The sequence below is a fragment of the Chionomys nivalis genome, chromosome 7, assembly GCF_950005125.1.
Source record: "Chionomys nivalis chromosome 7, mChiNiv1.1, whole genome shotgun sequence".
Classification (NCBI taxonomy): domain Eukaryota; kingdom Metazoa; phylum Chordata; class Mammalia; order Rodentia; family Cricetidae; genus Chionomys; species Chionomys nivalis.
Window position 1 is genome coordinate 85,245,362 of NC_080092.1, and position 13,538 is coordinate 85,258,899.

A 13,538-nucleotide genomic window follows, 5' to 3' on the forward strand; every position below is an offset into this window, starting at 1 on the left:
GAGTGCACTTTTCATTTTAACTATTTCCTCTCTTTCTAGTGAACATTGACGATATTTATGTCCAGGATCACTCTTAGCTGCTAGTCTCCATGGAAACGCCCCAAAGAGGGGAACTACCTAAAATAGTCCAGGACAGGTTCCTGTCAGAACTCTTCTGATGGGGTGGTAATGAAGAGGGGCTGTGATCATGTCCCCAGGGAGAGAACAGCAGTGAAGCTGAGATCCGGCCAGGCTGCGCTTGAGGGAGAAGCCGTGGGTGGCACTGTTGGCTTTGTAGGCTTGGAACCTGGCCGGCATCTGTGGAAAGATCAGCTACCTTTTCTCTGTTACACATTGTGTTGTTGAGAGCTACCCCATTTTGGTGCGCTTGGGGCCAGGCTTGGAATCAGTGCCACAGCTGCCAGCTCACGAACTACTCTTTGTCTGTCTCTTGTGCATGCATGTGCGCACACGCGCGCGCACACACTCACACACACACTTTCTCTCACACACGTAGGCTCACTCACTCACAGTCACACTCTATCTCACTCTTGCACACACACTCACACATATGCACACACTCAGGTTTTATTCATGTCTGAGAATAGAGCTCTGGGAGTTATTCGTGGGCTTGTAGTGTCGTCTCATTGGTGACACCTGGAGTAGAGAAAGGCTGTGGAAGCAAGATGGAGCCAAGCCTTCGAAGAAACCTGAAGCGGTGCTTCAAGGATTCCACGTGCAACCCAGTGTTTTGAAGAGATTCATGACAGCCTATATTGTCTGAGGTTCCCTTGATATATGCATGGTTTACGTGTTTATATATCTAAATGTAATACTAGACATTGAAATAGACCCTTGCTGTGACTGGCCTCATACTTGCAATGTAGAACTGGCTGGCTCCAGCTCATGACCCTAGCCACCCGACTGCTAGGGTTATAGGTGTGCACCACCAAGACTGGCCTACAGGTTTTAGTCTAGAATTCTGGTGTACTGTTTAGAAATGAGCTCAGCGGCAACGAGATAGAACTATTTAGCCCCAAACCTTTCAGTTGGCACCAGTATGTCTTTGGACTGGTTCAGACAGGCAGACAGGCAGACTTCAAGGGTTCCATGGACCTACCTTTTTCTTTCCCCTCCTTGTTCCTCCTCCTCCTTTCTTATTTTTCTTATTTTATTTCTGTGCTGGGGATGGAACCTAAGGCCACATACATGCTAAACATTCATTGTACTCCTGAAATATTTTTCTAGGCTCTTAAAATGTAATTTTAAAGGTATTATTTTCATACATACAAACAAAAAGAGCATCTGTCAAAAGTTTTAGGCAGTTGAAATAGTGTGGGAACCAGAAAGACATTGGGACTAGTTCCAGATGGAATTCAAGGAAGGAGGTTTTATAGTTGGCCAGCCATTTGGAAATGAATTGGCCATTGGTTTTTTAAAAACAGGCTAATGTCTGCAAAACAGTCAACTTTAGCCTTACTTATGTTCTCTACCAGGTAGACATCATTGGTCATTTTGTTAGAAGAGATTCACATGCATTTTTCTCATAAAAATAGATTTACATTATCATAAATTTTCTGTGTTAATCTCTATCAGTAAAAGTTGTAAAATACCCTCATCAGTTCAAGACAAAGATACAGATAGTCACCAGGCAGCGTTAGCACATTTAATCCCCAGCACTGAAGAGGCAGAGGCAGATGGATCTCTGAGTTTGAGGCCAGCCTGGTCTACAGAGTGAGTTCTAGGACAGCCAGGGCCACACAGAGAAACCCTGTCTTGAAAAACCAAGCCAGAACAAAACAAAAGGTACAGCTAGTCTCTAACCATGGCAGGTCATTTTCTGAGTGTGTTCTGTTCAGAAGTTGAGAGGGACAGAATCCAGTCATAATAAAACAGATGTTTGCCTAGATGAGAAGTTTTGGAGGTCTTGGGAAAACCCCCAAGTACTTAGGATAATTTCTTTAGAAATAGTTTTGCTGGGGACAAAGCCAGAAATAGCAGTTATAGGCAAAGGAGGCACTTCAGGAATTGGGCGAGAGAACTAACAGGTAACTGGAAAAGCGAGAAGGAACGGATCTTGGCCTCCAAGACAGATGTATTGGGACATCTGTTGAGACTGTGGGACACAGCCATTAAAGCTACCTTACCCCACCACCACAGTATTTAGGTGTTAGCTGTAGTACACCTGGTCCTAGGTCCTCTGTGCAGTGGCCGTGACTACATTAGACAGCTGGAGAAGGTCCCTCGCCATGACTCTGGGCCTTGGATTTTCATTCGTCCAGTGTAGGTATAAAACCATCATTAATTAAAGCCATCCTATCGGTTCTGATAAGACATTTGGGTCTGTGGCCCAGTCCCATCAGCTGCTGTCACTGTGGCCTCCCCTGCTAATATAGTAATGAGTCCCCATCTTTTTTATTTTCTTTCTTGCTTATCAATAGCTCATGTTTGGTAAATGTCTATGGTAAAGTTAGGGTATGTTTGTGTGTACCTGGGAAATGTTCACCTGAGTGTTCGAGACATTTGGGGTAGTTGGGGTAGGATGGTCCCTGCCTTGAGCAAATGAGGTGCTAATGTCTTTCTTTGTCTTCTCATTGTAGAGTCCAACATCTGTACCACCCGAGGCGTGAACTCCTGCCAGCAGTGTCTGGCTGTGAGCCCTGCGTGTGCCTGGTGTTCAGATGAGGTAAGGAGCCTGTACCTTATTTTGTCAATGCCCTCACTCCAAAGGAATCTGAGGAAGTTTATTCCAGAGCCAAGCGTAAGTGACAGTGGCCAAGGTACACGGATCCAGGTTGCTTCAAATGCTGTGTTCCCAGCAGGATGGCCAGTTTAGTCAAGGTTTTATAGTAACAGAACAAAGAAAGTAATAAAACCAAGGTGTTTTAAAAACACATCCGTGATACATCAGGTATGGTGGTTTGCAGCAAAGAGGCGGAGTCCCTGCTATAAGCGTCTGGTGCACTAGAGAGCACTCCTAGCCTCTGGGTTGGTGGGAGCTAAGAATCTGTTTGCAAATTCCCAAAAGGACTTTATTTGACATCTTAAGAATGTTAGGTCAAATCCAGATGTGGGTGACAGATGTCTATTTAGGGGGATAATATAGCTCCAAATAACTTGACTCCCAACCTGTAGCATTCATTTAGCCTTGTAGAATGATCAACATGGGTATGCCCCCCCAAACTTCAGTTCACACCCCGTTTCCCTCGATTTAGGTGCTTTTGTGTAAGCACAGACACATGGAACTCTTTCCTCCCTCCTGAATGCAGTCTCTTTCCTCTGTGGAGCAAGACTAGGTGAAGGCTTCCCATTGCCGCATGGTTGGAAGCTGGTACCTGAGTCTAGAGCCTGCTTTGCACTCCCACTCCCAGCCCGTTTGCTTGGGCCTCTTTTCTTGTAGTGACTGTTGCTACTCTTCACCAGGCTTTGCTTGCTTTGGGCTAGACCATCTCAGGGAAGAAGGGTTTTAGTCTCAAAATGAGAGAGGGGTGCTAGGGTGCACAGAGGGTGCTGTGGAGGGATGCTTATTTTCCCCCAGAGTGAAAAAACAATGCTAAAACCCAAAGAGCAATCCTCTGTGTGTGTATGTGTGTGTGTGTGTGTGTGCATGCACACGCGTGCAAACACATTCTTAGAGATCCCTTTTCCTTCTCTTTTCTCTGATGATGAGGCCCTTCTGTCTTTCTTCCCTCCCTCCCTCCCTCCCTCCCTCCCTCCCTCCCTCCCTCCCTCCCTCCCTCCCTCCCTCCCTCTCTCCCTTCTTCTCTGAGGTGTCAATGGGGGAACAAGCACAGCCCACAGGAGAGGATCAGCTATGTCTGGGTAGAGAGTTTGCTGTGTCTGAGGCCCTAGGGAATGAGTGTGTCTGAGGGAATGCTGTGTTTGTGGCCGGGCTGGGAATTGGGAGTTGGCAAAGGTTGAAGCGGAGGTAGGGGAGGTGCTTGTGCCTGGAGAGGTTCCCAGCAGTTACAGAGGGAATGAGTCACTACCCCCAGCAGATGTCACCTGAGCTGCTAGCTGGCTCCTGAGCCACCTGTGGTCAGCTCCCTGACCAGCCTAACCCTCCCCTCACTCTGTCTGCTTCTCTTCTGGATCCTCTGAGTTTCCTAAAAAGGCAGTCTCCTGGGCAGACTGGGGAGGAAGGGAGCAGAAGGCTGTGTTTATCCCCTAGAGGAGGGCTGCCAGAGCCTCCGAGGAGCCGGCTCACACACAGCTTTGGCCTCTGTACTGTTCAGCACGGGAACTGGTTCTAGAGGCAGCTGTCTAACATCTGGGCCAGACTGATCTCATTTAGCAAATGAAACATTCTCTGGGGCTTGGGGAGAGTAAGCCCTTCTTCTCCACCCCCGCATGTGCCCCTCCCCTCTGGGCTGTGCTGGAGGCTTAAGTGTGGCGTGGCTTCTCCCTTTTCATTTGTCATATCCTTTTGCCTTTGCTCGCCATCATGGCTTTGTGAAGCTTCCTTTCTAGGGAAGTTGTAATTCTGTAACAATCCCAGGAGAAGGAGTCGGATGTGGAGGGTGTCTTGTTGGAACTGGCTGCCCCCGAGGCTGGCTTGCTGGAGCAGAGGGGAGCACAGAGGACCTCCCTGAAGAAGACCTAGTGTCGCTCAAAAGATGTCTCCCCCACCTCTCCTCCCTTTCAAACTGAAGTTAATGTAGGCAAGGGAGCCTTGGGGGAAAGCAAGGCTCCCCGGAGAGTCTGTCCTTTTGGGGGGGGTCCAGCCCTGTCCCATTCTCCTCCTCCATCTTTTTACCCATCTGGGTTTTATGGGGACAAGCTAGAGCTGGGCCCTGACCAGCCAAGGCCCCCTCCTTAACCCGTATGAACAGATTCGGAATATTTATCGGTCACTATGGTGAATCTTTGCCCTGTGGGGCAGACTGAGGGGCCAGAGGTAGAGAGGCTGGAGAGGACTGGCCTATTGATGGGGTGGAGTCAGGAAATGGGTGGCAGTTAGGACCAAAGGAAATGAAAGAATGGAACACAGTGGATGACGACATCTAACATCACTAAGTGAGGAGGAGGAGGAATGGGATCCAGGGAGTCTGATGTGGGACAGAATGTGTCAAACAGGGAGGAACCCTGGATTAGGACGAGAACATGGCTCTTATCTGTTCCCTGAGGGCTTCCCTAGCACAGGGCAAGCTTAAGTCTTGAAAGTGTTTGGATCTTGACTTAAAACAACCAAAGGTGGGGCTGGGGGTGCTGCAGAGCTCCCTGCCTCCACTGCCTTGACTGTTTCAGGAGGTGCCTCTGAAAACAACTGGTTGGGCTCAACTTCTGGTCCTTAAAGGATAGCAGCTCTTGGGTGTGTATAGTAAGCACTTGGCTGGGTAAGAGGAAAATAGAGCCAGTATGTATGAGTGGGGTGTTTTGGGCCCTTCTGCATAGGGTGTGTTCTTGGCGAGATAGATAGATACATGGCTAGATAACATGGATTTGGGCAATGTGCTCTCTTTAGTCTATACAGCTAGCGAAGACCCCAGCTTCACACAGCGTTAGACCTTGTAATCTTGTCTTAAGTGGTACCACACTGGAGTCTAGAACTTTCTGAAGCCATGTAGTAATTTAACAAGTCTGAAGTATTTGTTAAATATAACGGCTCCCAGAATGGACCCTGGACCTATTGCATCAGAACAGGTTGTTATGGTAGCAAGGGGGATATCATAGCTACTGGTGGAGGCTGGCACTGGATGAGGTGGGTGGAGGTAGAATTGGGGTTGCCATATAAACACAGAGTACCCAATCCAAGTTGGATTAAACCATTTTTCATCTTGGTATGCTTTGGATATTTTCTAAATTTGGCCATCTTTCTAAAAGGGCGAAATGCTGGGAATTGATGTGCAGGCCTGAGCACACGTTGCAAGGTAGACCAGCTCCCAACCTGACATCCAAGAATGAAAGGGGAAGAATGGGGTTTGGGACTAGAAAGGAGAAGACTCCAGTAGGACTTCCTTCTCTGCATCTGCAGGGAAAGGCTCAGGACGTGTGTGTGTGTGTGTGTGTGTGTTTATCAGCGTTTCGTGATCATGTCTGTAGTTCCTTTATATGTATTTATAACTTGGAGCACAAGGTGTCTACCTTGAGTTTGTCCCAAAATTTGTTATTGTAGAAAAAAAAATGTATAGTAGGTGTGGTGGTTTGAAAGAAAATGGCCCCCAAAGGGAGTGGCACTATTAGGAGGTGTGGCCTTGTTGGAGTAGGTGTGGTCTTATTGGAGGAAGTGTGTCTCTGTTGAGGCAGGCTTTGAGGTCTTATATAATGCTCAAGTCATACTCAGTGAGACAGTTCTCTTCCTGTGGCCTGCAAGTTATGGGACTCTCAGCTACTTCTCCAGCACCATGTCTGTCTGCATGCCATCATGTCCCACCATGAAGATAACGGACTAAATTTCTGAAAATGGAAGCCACCCCACTTGAATGTTTTCCTTTATAAGAGTTGCCATGGTCATGGTGTCTCTTCGTAGCAAAGACGCCTCAACTAAGACAGCAAGTCTGGCTATGTGACTCAGTTGGTAGAGTGCTTGAAGCCCTGGGCTAAACCCAGTACTTCATAAACTGGGCGTGGTAACCACATGCCTGTAATCTTGGTCCTCAGGAGGCAGAGGTAGGAGGATCAAGGTGAAGGTACAAGTTCGGGGTTGGGCTGTGGAGATGGCTCTGTGGGTAAGAGCACTTGCTGTGGAAGCATGAGGAGATGGGTTCAAATCCCCGGCACCCATGGAAAAGCTGGGAATAGCCCCTCGTGCCTATGATTCCAGGGTTGAGGAGCAGAGACAGGTAGATCCCAGGAGTTTGCTGGCTAGACATCCTAGCCAAAGCAGCGAACTGTAGATTCACCGAGAGACCTTCTATCAAAAAATAAGGTGGCTGGCTGTGGTGGCGCACGCCTTCAATCCCAGCACTGGTGAAATAGAAGTAGGCAGATCTCTTTGAGTTTGAGGCTAGCCTGGTCTATATAAGGAGTTCCAGGGCAGCCAGGGCTACATGGTGAACCCTGTCTTAAAAAAAGAAAGAGAAGTGGAGAATGATGGAGAAAGACATCCAACATCCTCCTCTGGCTTCCTCGTGTGTGTGCACAGGCACACCCACACATGCATGTGTCTGTGTGCATAAAATACACACATATACCATAAAAACAGTTCAAGGTAATTTTTGCATTACACACATTGAAGCGTTCAAAGCCAATAGAACAACAATAGAAGTTCAAAGCCAGCCTGGGCTAAATGAACTCCTGCCTCAATAAAACAAAACAAAACAAACAAACAGACAAACCTCAAACAAATAACACAGTGGTAAGAGTGTGTCCCTCGTCACCAACAAAGCATGAGTCCTGACAGCTATAGACTAAAATGCCTTGTTTTCCTTTATCTTGCCTCCATACTTCTCTCTGTGTTCAGGTAATTTCCTACCCTTACTAAGTGAGCCAATCAGACAGCAGTGTCGGAGTGGGCCCAGGGAGATAGCCCTGTGGTAGGCAGAGTCTGGAACACACGTCCACTCTTAGTACTGAAAAAAGAAAACTCCAAGGATATGTTTTCCCTTGCCTCCCCCAGGAGAGAGAGAGCACACAGCACAGTGGCTGTTACAATGACGACTTCAGGAAAGCGGCCTCTGCCCCTTACCCGGGATCCCCAGAGGATTTGAATATATTTGACTCACACTGAGACTTTGGATTTTGAAATCATCTCACAGTCTTATTTTAGCCCCTGCCCAGCCCTGTGAGACAGAGATCACAGGGACTGTTATTTATGCTGTACTTTTCCCAAACAGAATCAAGGGGGCCTGGACCTAATAGAATGTGTCAGCCTCTCAGGAAGGGGAGGGGATCCAGCAGCTCACAGAGCTCAGCCCCGCCCCCGGCCTCCTACCTCTGTGGGTGATTCCCCCCCCCCCCCCGCATGGGGTGGGGCTCTACTCTTTTGTGTAGCATCCGGTTTGGGTGGGAACTAGAACAGTTAACATCAACCCGTTTTCTAGTTTTCTCTTTGAGTGACCTGGAGATAGCCCTTCTCGCATCTGGGCCTGGGGTGGGAATGTGGCCAAGTGTGTTGAGGACATCGCCTTGGTATCTTTGGTATCTTCCCAGGGCAGGAGGCTCTCAGGAAGAGCTGGGCCAAGGAGTCTGTTAGGTTTCTGACTTCTGACACCAGCGATCACCAAAGGAGGGAGACGGCCTGGTATTATTTTTCTGTTTACTTTTTATTTTATTTTATTTTTTTTGGTTTTTCGAGACAGGGTTTCTCTGTAGCTTTGGTGCCTGTCCTGGAACTAGCTCTTGTAGACCAGGTTGGCCTCGAACTCCCAGTGCTGGGATTAAAGGCGTGCGCCACCACCGCCCGGCTCTTTTTATTTTTATTTTTCGGTGTTTATTTTGATTTTTCTAGGGACGTTCATAGAAAGCATAATGACTGTCAGCACATGTGAGCTTGCAGCTCTCCGCTTATGGAGACTGCCGTTAGGAAGCAGGAGTGAGGAAAGCCCCTACCCAGAGCATGGTCCCCTTGCAGAGCTTGAGGATTCTTAGTGGCTTGCAGTTCTCCCTCAGCTCCCTGGTCCCCACCTTTTGGTCTCCCCCTCCTGTCTCTGTCTTGTTCTGGAGAGGCTCAGCTTCTCTGGCAGCTCGGTGATCTAATCATTGCCTTTTCGGGAAGGTTTTCTCTGAGGTCTGTGGGAAGTGGGAATCACAGATAAGACTGGTGGTGGTGGTGGTGTGTGTGGGTGTAGCGTGTGTGTAGTGTGTGTGTGTGAGTATGGGTAAGGGTAGAGTGTGTGTGTGTGAGAGGCTGGAGTGTGTGATGTGTGTGTTGTATTTGTGTAGGTGTAGTGTGTGTGTGTGGGTGTAGCGTGTGTGTAGTGTGTGTGTGAGTGTGGGTAAGGGTAGAGTGTGTGTGTGAGAGGCTGGAGTGTGTGATGTGTGTGTTGTATTTGTGTAGGTGTAGTGTGTGTGTGTAGTGTGTGTGTGTAAGGGTAGAGTGTGTATGTGTGAGGGTGGAATGTGTATATGTGTGTGTGTTTTGGGGAGGTGGATAAGGGTAGAGTGTATGTGTGTGAAGGTGGAATGTGTGTCGTATGTGTGCACGTGTGTGGAATATCTGTATGCTTGCACTGCTACTTATGTCACTATCTACACAGAGCAGGTCTTCAACTCCTCAAAGGGGACCTTTTGAGCTTTAGAATGTGGGTGTCTCTTGTGGCCTGATCCCTCTGCGGGTGTCCTGGTGCCCAGGTTCTGAACAGCTGGGCATGGAGGATATTGCCCATCTTTAGAATGTGGGTGTCTCTTGTGGCCTGATCCCTCTGCAGGTGTCCTGGTGCCCAGGTTCTCCACAGCTGGACATGGAGGATATTGCCCATCTCTCCCCACACTTCGCAGGTCTCTATCTCCGATCCTGTTCTCTGAATGCCCGGGGCATTTTCTGCTCTGGCTCCTCCCAGGACCATTCCTCCCAACCAGCTTTACTGTGTTTTATTACGTTCTCTATGGAATGCAGTAAAACTTCCTTTATGAGGCTGCTCCCAGGCAGAAAGCCTGGGAGGCATCTTAGTTGTATGGCACTCAAGTTCTGCGACTCTGGGCAGTCACCTAACTTCTTCGGGCCTCAGATTTCTAGCCCAGAAAGTTGTGTTCTTCGTTGGTGAAGCCTCCTACACTTAGGTTCCTCACCTGTGAAATAAGAATGAGTAATTCCTGCCTGACCAGGCCGTCAGCATGGCAGTGGTTTGTGGCGCCCTGTCCCAGCCTAGCTGCAGCGAGTGCTCAGTAAATGTTAACAGTAGCTCGGGGATATTGGTAGGATTTTTTTTTTTTTTTAGGAAAGTCTGAAGACCTAGACATTGGGAATAGGTCCAGGTAGGGGTGTGTCAGCTTTCAGATTAATCTCCTCGACCTGGCACGTGCCAGCTAGACACATGTTCAGGCAGTTCTAGTTAAGTATGCTTAGTGCTGGGGTATGACCAAACCGAGGGCATCGTGCTCCCTAATCCCAGGAAACTAAGGTCCAAAGTGACTTCTATGGGGTCACATGGCTAGCTAGCGGTGACCTAGCTCTGGGGCCTGTTTTCTGATTTCAGTGTCCTTCCAAGAACAGTGAGTTCTTGCATGTGAGCATACACGGAGTTCAGAGGCTGAGGGCATCTGTGCCAGTGTGGTTTTCATCCAGAGCGAAGGAGGAAAGTGACGGAACAGCTCTGGTCAGCAGCCTGTCCTCACGGTCTTTTCCCAGCTTGTGGGGTTTATTCAAAGGGGGCTCTTTCAGGAATTCCTTATCAACACTTCATATTAATAGCTAACGCTGATTGAGCACTTACTGTATACACACATGGTCTTTTTTAGCCTGGCACGACATCCCTGTGATGGAGGGTTCTTCTTGTTGGTTCTTTTTAAACTAATTATTTTTTGTTTGGTTGTTTTTTGAGACAGCTTTTCTCTGTAACTTTGGAGCCTGTCCTGGAACTAGCTCTTGTAGACCAGGTAGCAATGATCTCACAGAGATTTGCCCGCCTCTGCCTCCCGAGTACTGAGATTAAAGGCGTGCGCTACTACCACCTGGCTTAAACTCATTTTCTTTTAATTGTGGTAAAATACATATAACAGGATTTACCACCTTAACGTGTGTGTGTGTGTGTGTGGTGTATACGTGTGTGAAGATCTATTTTGTATGTCTTTCTCTCTCTCTCTCCACCTTATTTCTTGAGACTCAGGGTCACTCATTATACCTGGAGCTCAGCGATAGGGTTAACCTAGCTCGTTAGCAAGCCCCCAGGGATGCTCTTGGCTCCACCTCTCTAGCTCTGGGTTTGTAGGCCTGTGTCAGCAGGCCCCCCCTTTTGTTAAAACATTGTGCTGAGCTCAGTTTCTCACACTTGTGCAGCAAACACTTCTGACTGAACCATTTCCCCAGTCCTCCTAAGCATTCCTTTGTATAATTTTTCCGTCTTAACTATTTTAAGTGTACACTTGAGTGGCATTAAATCTGTTTGTAATGGGACACCCTCATCATCATCCATCCCCATAACTAATTTCATTTTGCTAAACTAAAACTCTGGGCGAATTAAACAACTCTTCCTTCCACTCCTCCCTAGCCCGCAGCAACCGTCATTTCCCCTTCTGTCTCTGTGGTTTGATTGCTGTTTGTAGCCAAGGAAGACTTTTACCTTTCACGTTACAACTGAAGGAACTGGGCTCCGAGAGCCGGGTGTTGTGCTCTGGTACCCAGTCAGTGGCGACACTGAGGGTCAGTCTCAGCTTGCTCATTCCCTTGCTCTTACTCTTTACCCTCCCTGTCTCCCCTCTGTCACCTGCGTCCTCCGTGAGGAGGGGAAGACAGGAAGCGCACAACCAAGACCTTATAAAGCAGTCAGTATCTAACACAATAGCTGTAAGTGGTTTTAACCTTGACCTACAGAAAGAAATACCTCATGTATTATTACTCATCATGTATGCTAAATTACTCATTATGTATGCTACCCCATCTTACATGGAAACTTTTATTTACATACTCAGGTATTTTCTATTCCATTCAATTCAATAGTAAACCCGATTTTGCGACTCACAGACTGCTTTCTGTTTCACAGTTTGGAAAGCACTAGTTTGCCAGACACCTTACTTAATGCACCCTCCTCTCATCTGTCAAGCACGAACAGGTACTGACCCAGCCTGTTTGCTCCTGCTGTGTGTATCACTAGGAAAGGACCCCAGCACTCCTATGCTAGATTAGCTTCAAAGGGCTGGGTAAGATCTAAGTCATTGGGAGGTGACGTGTCATGCCGGAGGCATAGCCATGCTAGCTCTGATGTCAGGCCTCCCTTGGGCTCCTGTCTCCATAGGCTCTGCCCCAGGGCTCACCCCGCTGTAACCTGAAGGAGAACCTGCTGAAGGACGGCTGTGCTCCAGAGTCCATTGAGTTCCCAGTCAGTGAGGCCCGGATCCTGGAGGACAGACCACTCAGCGACAAGGGTTCTGGAGACAGCACCCAGATCACTCAAGTCAGCCCCCAGAGGATTGCCCTCCGACTGCGGCCAGGTAGGCACAGGGCTCATCTTGGGGAGACACCCAGCACAAGAGGGCAAGGGACATCCATAGAAAGTCTGAGCAGAACTCTTGGGGGTAAGGGGCAGCATGCACGAGGAATGGGGTGGAAAGAGGAGGGGGCAGTTGTGGGTAGGAGAATGGAAGAAAATAAGAGGAGTAAGGATTTGAGTCAGAAGGTCCGAGTGTGAATCCCAGCCCCGCCTGTTACCAGTGATTTGACTGGTTACTAATTACTTAACCCTTCTGATGCCGCCTCCTCCTGATGTGTTTTATCTAAGTCTGCAGCAGCTTTTTGTGGAGGTGCAAATGAGATATAGGATGAAAAAGCTTTTCTTTTTTTTTTTTTCTTTCTCTTTCAAGACAGGGTTTCTCAATGTAACAGTCCTGCTGTCTTGGAACTCACTCTGTAGACCAGGCTGACCTCTAACTCACTAAGATCCTCCTGCTTCTGCCTCCTGAGTACTGGGATTAAAGGCATGTGCCTCCACCACCCGGCCAATTTGTGAGCCTGTTTTCCACCGCAGGGGATAGGGACTGTTTAGGAGCAGACGAAGTAGGAACTAAAGAGGGAGGGGTATTGGGCTAAGCTTTTTAATGCTTGGCCTGAATAAATCAGTAAGAGCTGGAGAGAGCCCCACTGTATGCAAGGCATTGTGGGATTTGGAGAAAAGCAGGGTGCTATTTATTTAGTTTTGAGACAGGACCTCTGTTCAGCCTGAAACTCGCTGTACAGCCCAGGCTGGCCTTGAATTTTCAGGAATCTCCCCGCTTCTGCTGTGTGCACGCTGGGAGTACAGTTGTGTGCCACCGTACCCAGTACAGTTCCTGTCCTTCACAGAGTCTGACCTGTAGTTGCCGGTCAAGAGTTGTCTGACTTGAGATAGTAGACCTGGGGACCCAGAGTAGACATGGGGATTTATAGCAGGAAATCACAGAATGGAAAGGAAGAAGTTCAAGAGACTGCAAGATGAATGGAGTTATAATGGGGGTGGGGTGGGAATCAAAACTTTCAAGCTTAATTTGATCGAATGGCTATTTATCTCCTATGGCGGAGAGGAGGAGAGAAAAACTGACATCCTTCTGTCTTCCAGATGATTCGAAGATCTTTTCACTTCAAGTGCGACAGGTGGAGGATTACCCTGTAGACATCTACTACTTGATGGACCTGTCCTTCTCCATGAAAGATGATCTGTCAAGCATCCAGACCTTGGGTACCAAGTTAGCCTCCCAGATGCGCAAGCTTACTAGCAACCTTCGGATTGGCTTTGGGGCCTTTGTGGACAAACCTGTATCACCATACATGTTCATCTCCCCACCAGAGGCCCTCAAAAACCCCTGTTACAGGTAACACAAGCCAGTGAAGCACCCCTTCCCTTTGTCTCAGGCTGGTCTAAGACCTGGTTGCCATTTTAAACTCCAGGTTTTATTTTCTTTAGAAATTTATTTTTATTTCTATGTATACGTATGTTTTTGTGTCTGTGCGTGCCAGGTGACTGTGGAGGCTGGAGGAGGGTGTCAGACCC

The 13,538-nt window shown here is 48.1% G+C and overlaps 1 protein-coding gene across 1 annotated transcript in view; it reads left to right on the top strand.

The window, feature by feature from the left end:
- Itgb3 (integrin subunit beta 3) overlaps nucleotides 1-13,538 on the top strand; it is a 55,453-nt gene that overhangs the window by 13,780 nt on the left and 28,135 nt on the right. The window contains exons 2-4 of the mRNA XM_057776482.1: nucleotides 2,580-2,665; nucleotides 11,811-12,006; nucleotides 13,107-13,359. Coding sequence (XP_057632465.1) covers nucleotides 2,580-2,665; nucleotides 11,811-12,006; nucleotides 13,107-13,359 — 535 coding nt within the window. The remainder of the gene's footprint in view (nucleotides 1-2,579; nucleotides 2,666-11,810; nucleotides 12,007-13,106; nucleotides 13,360-13,538) is intronic.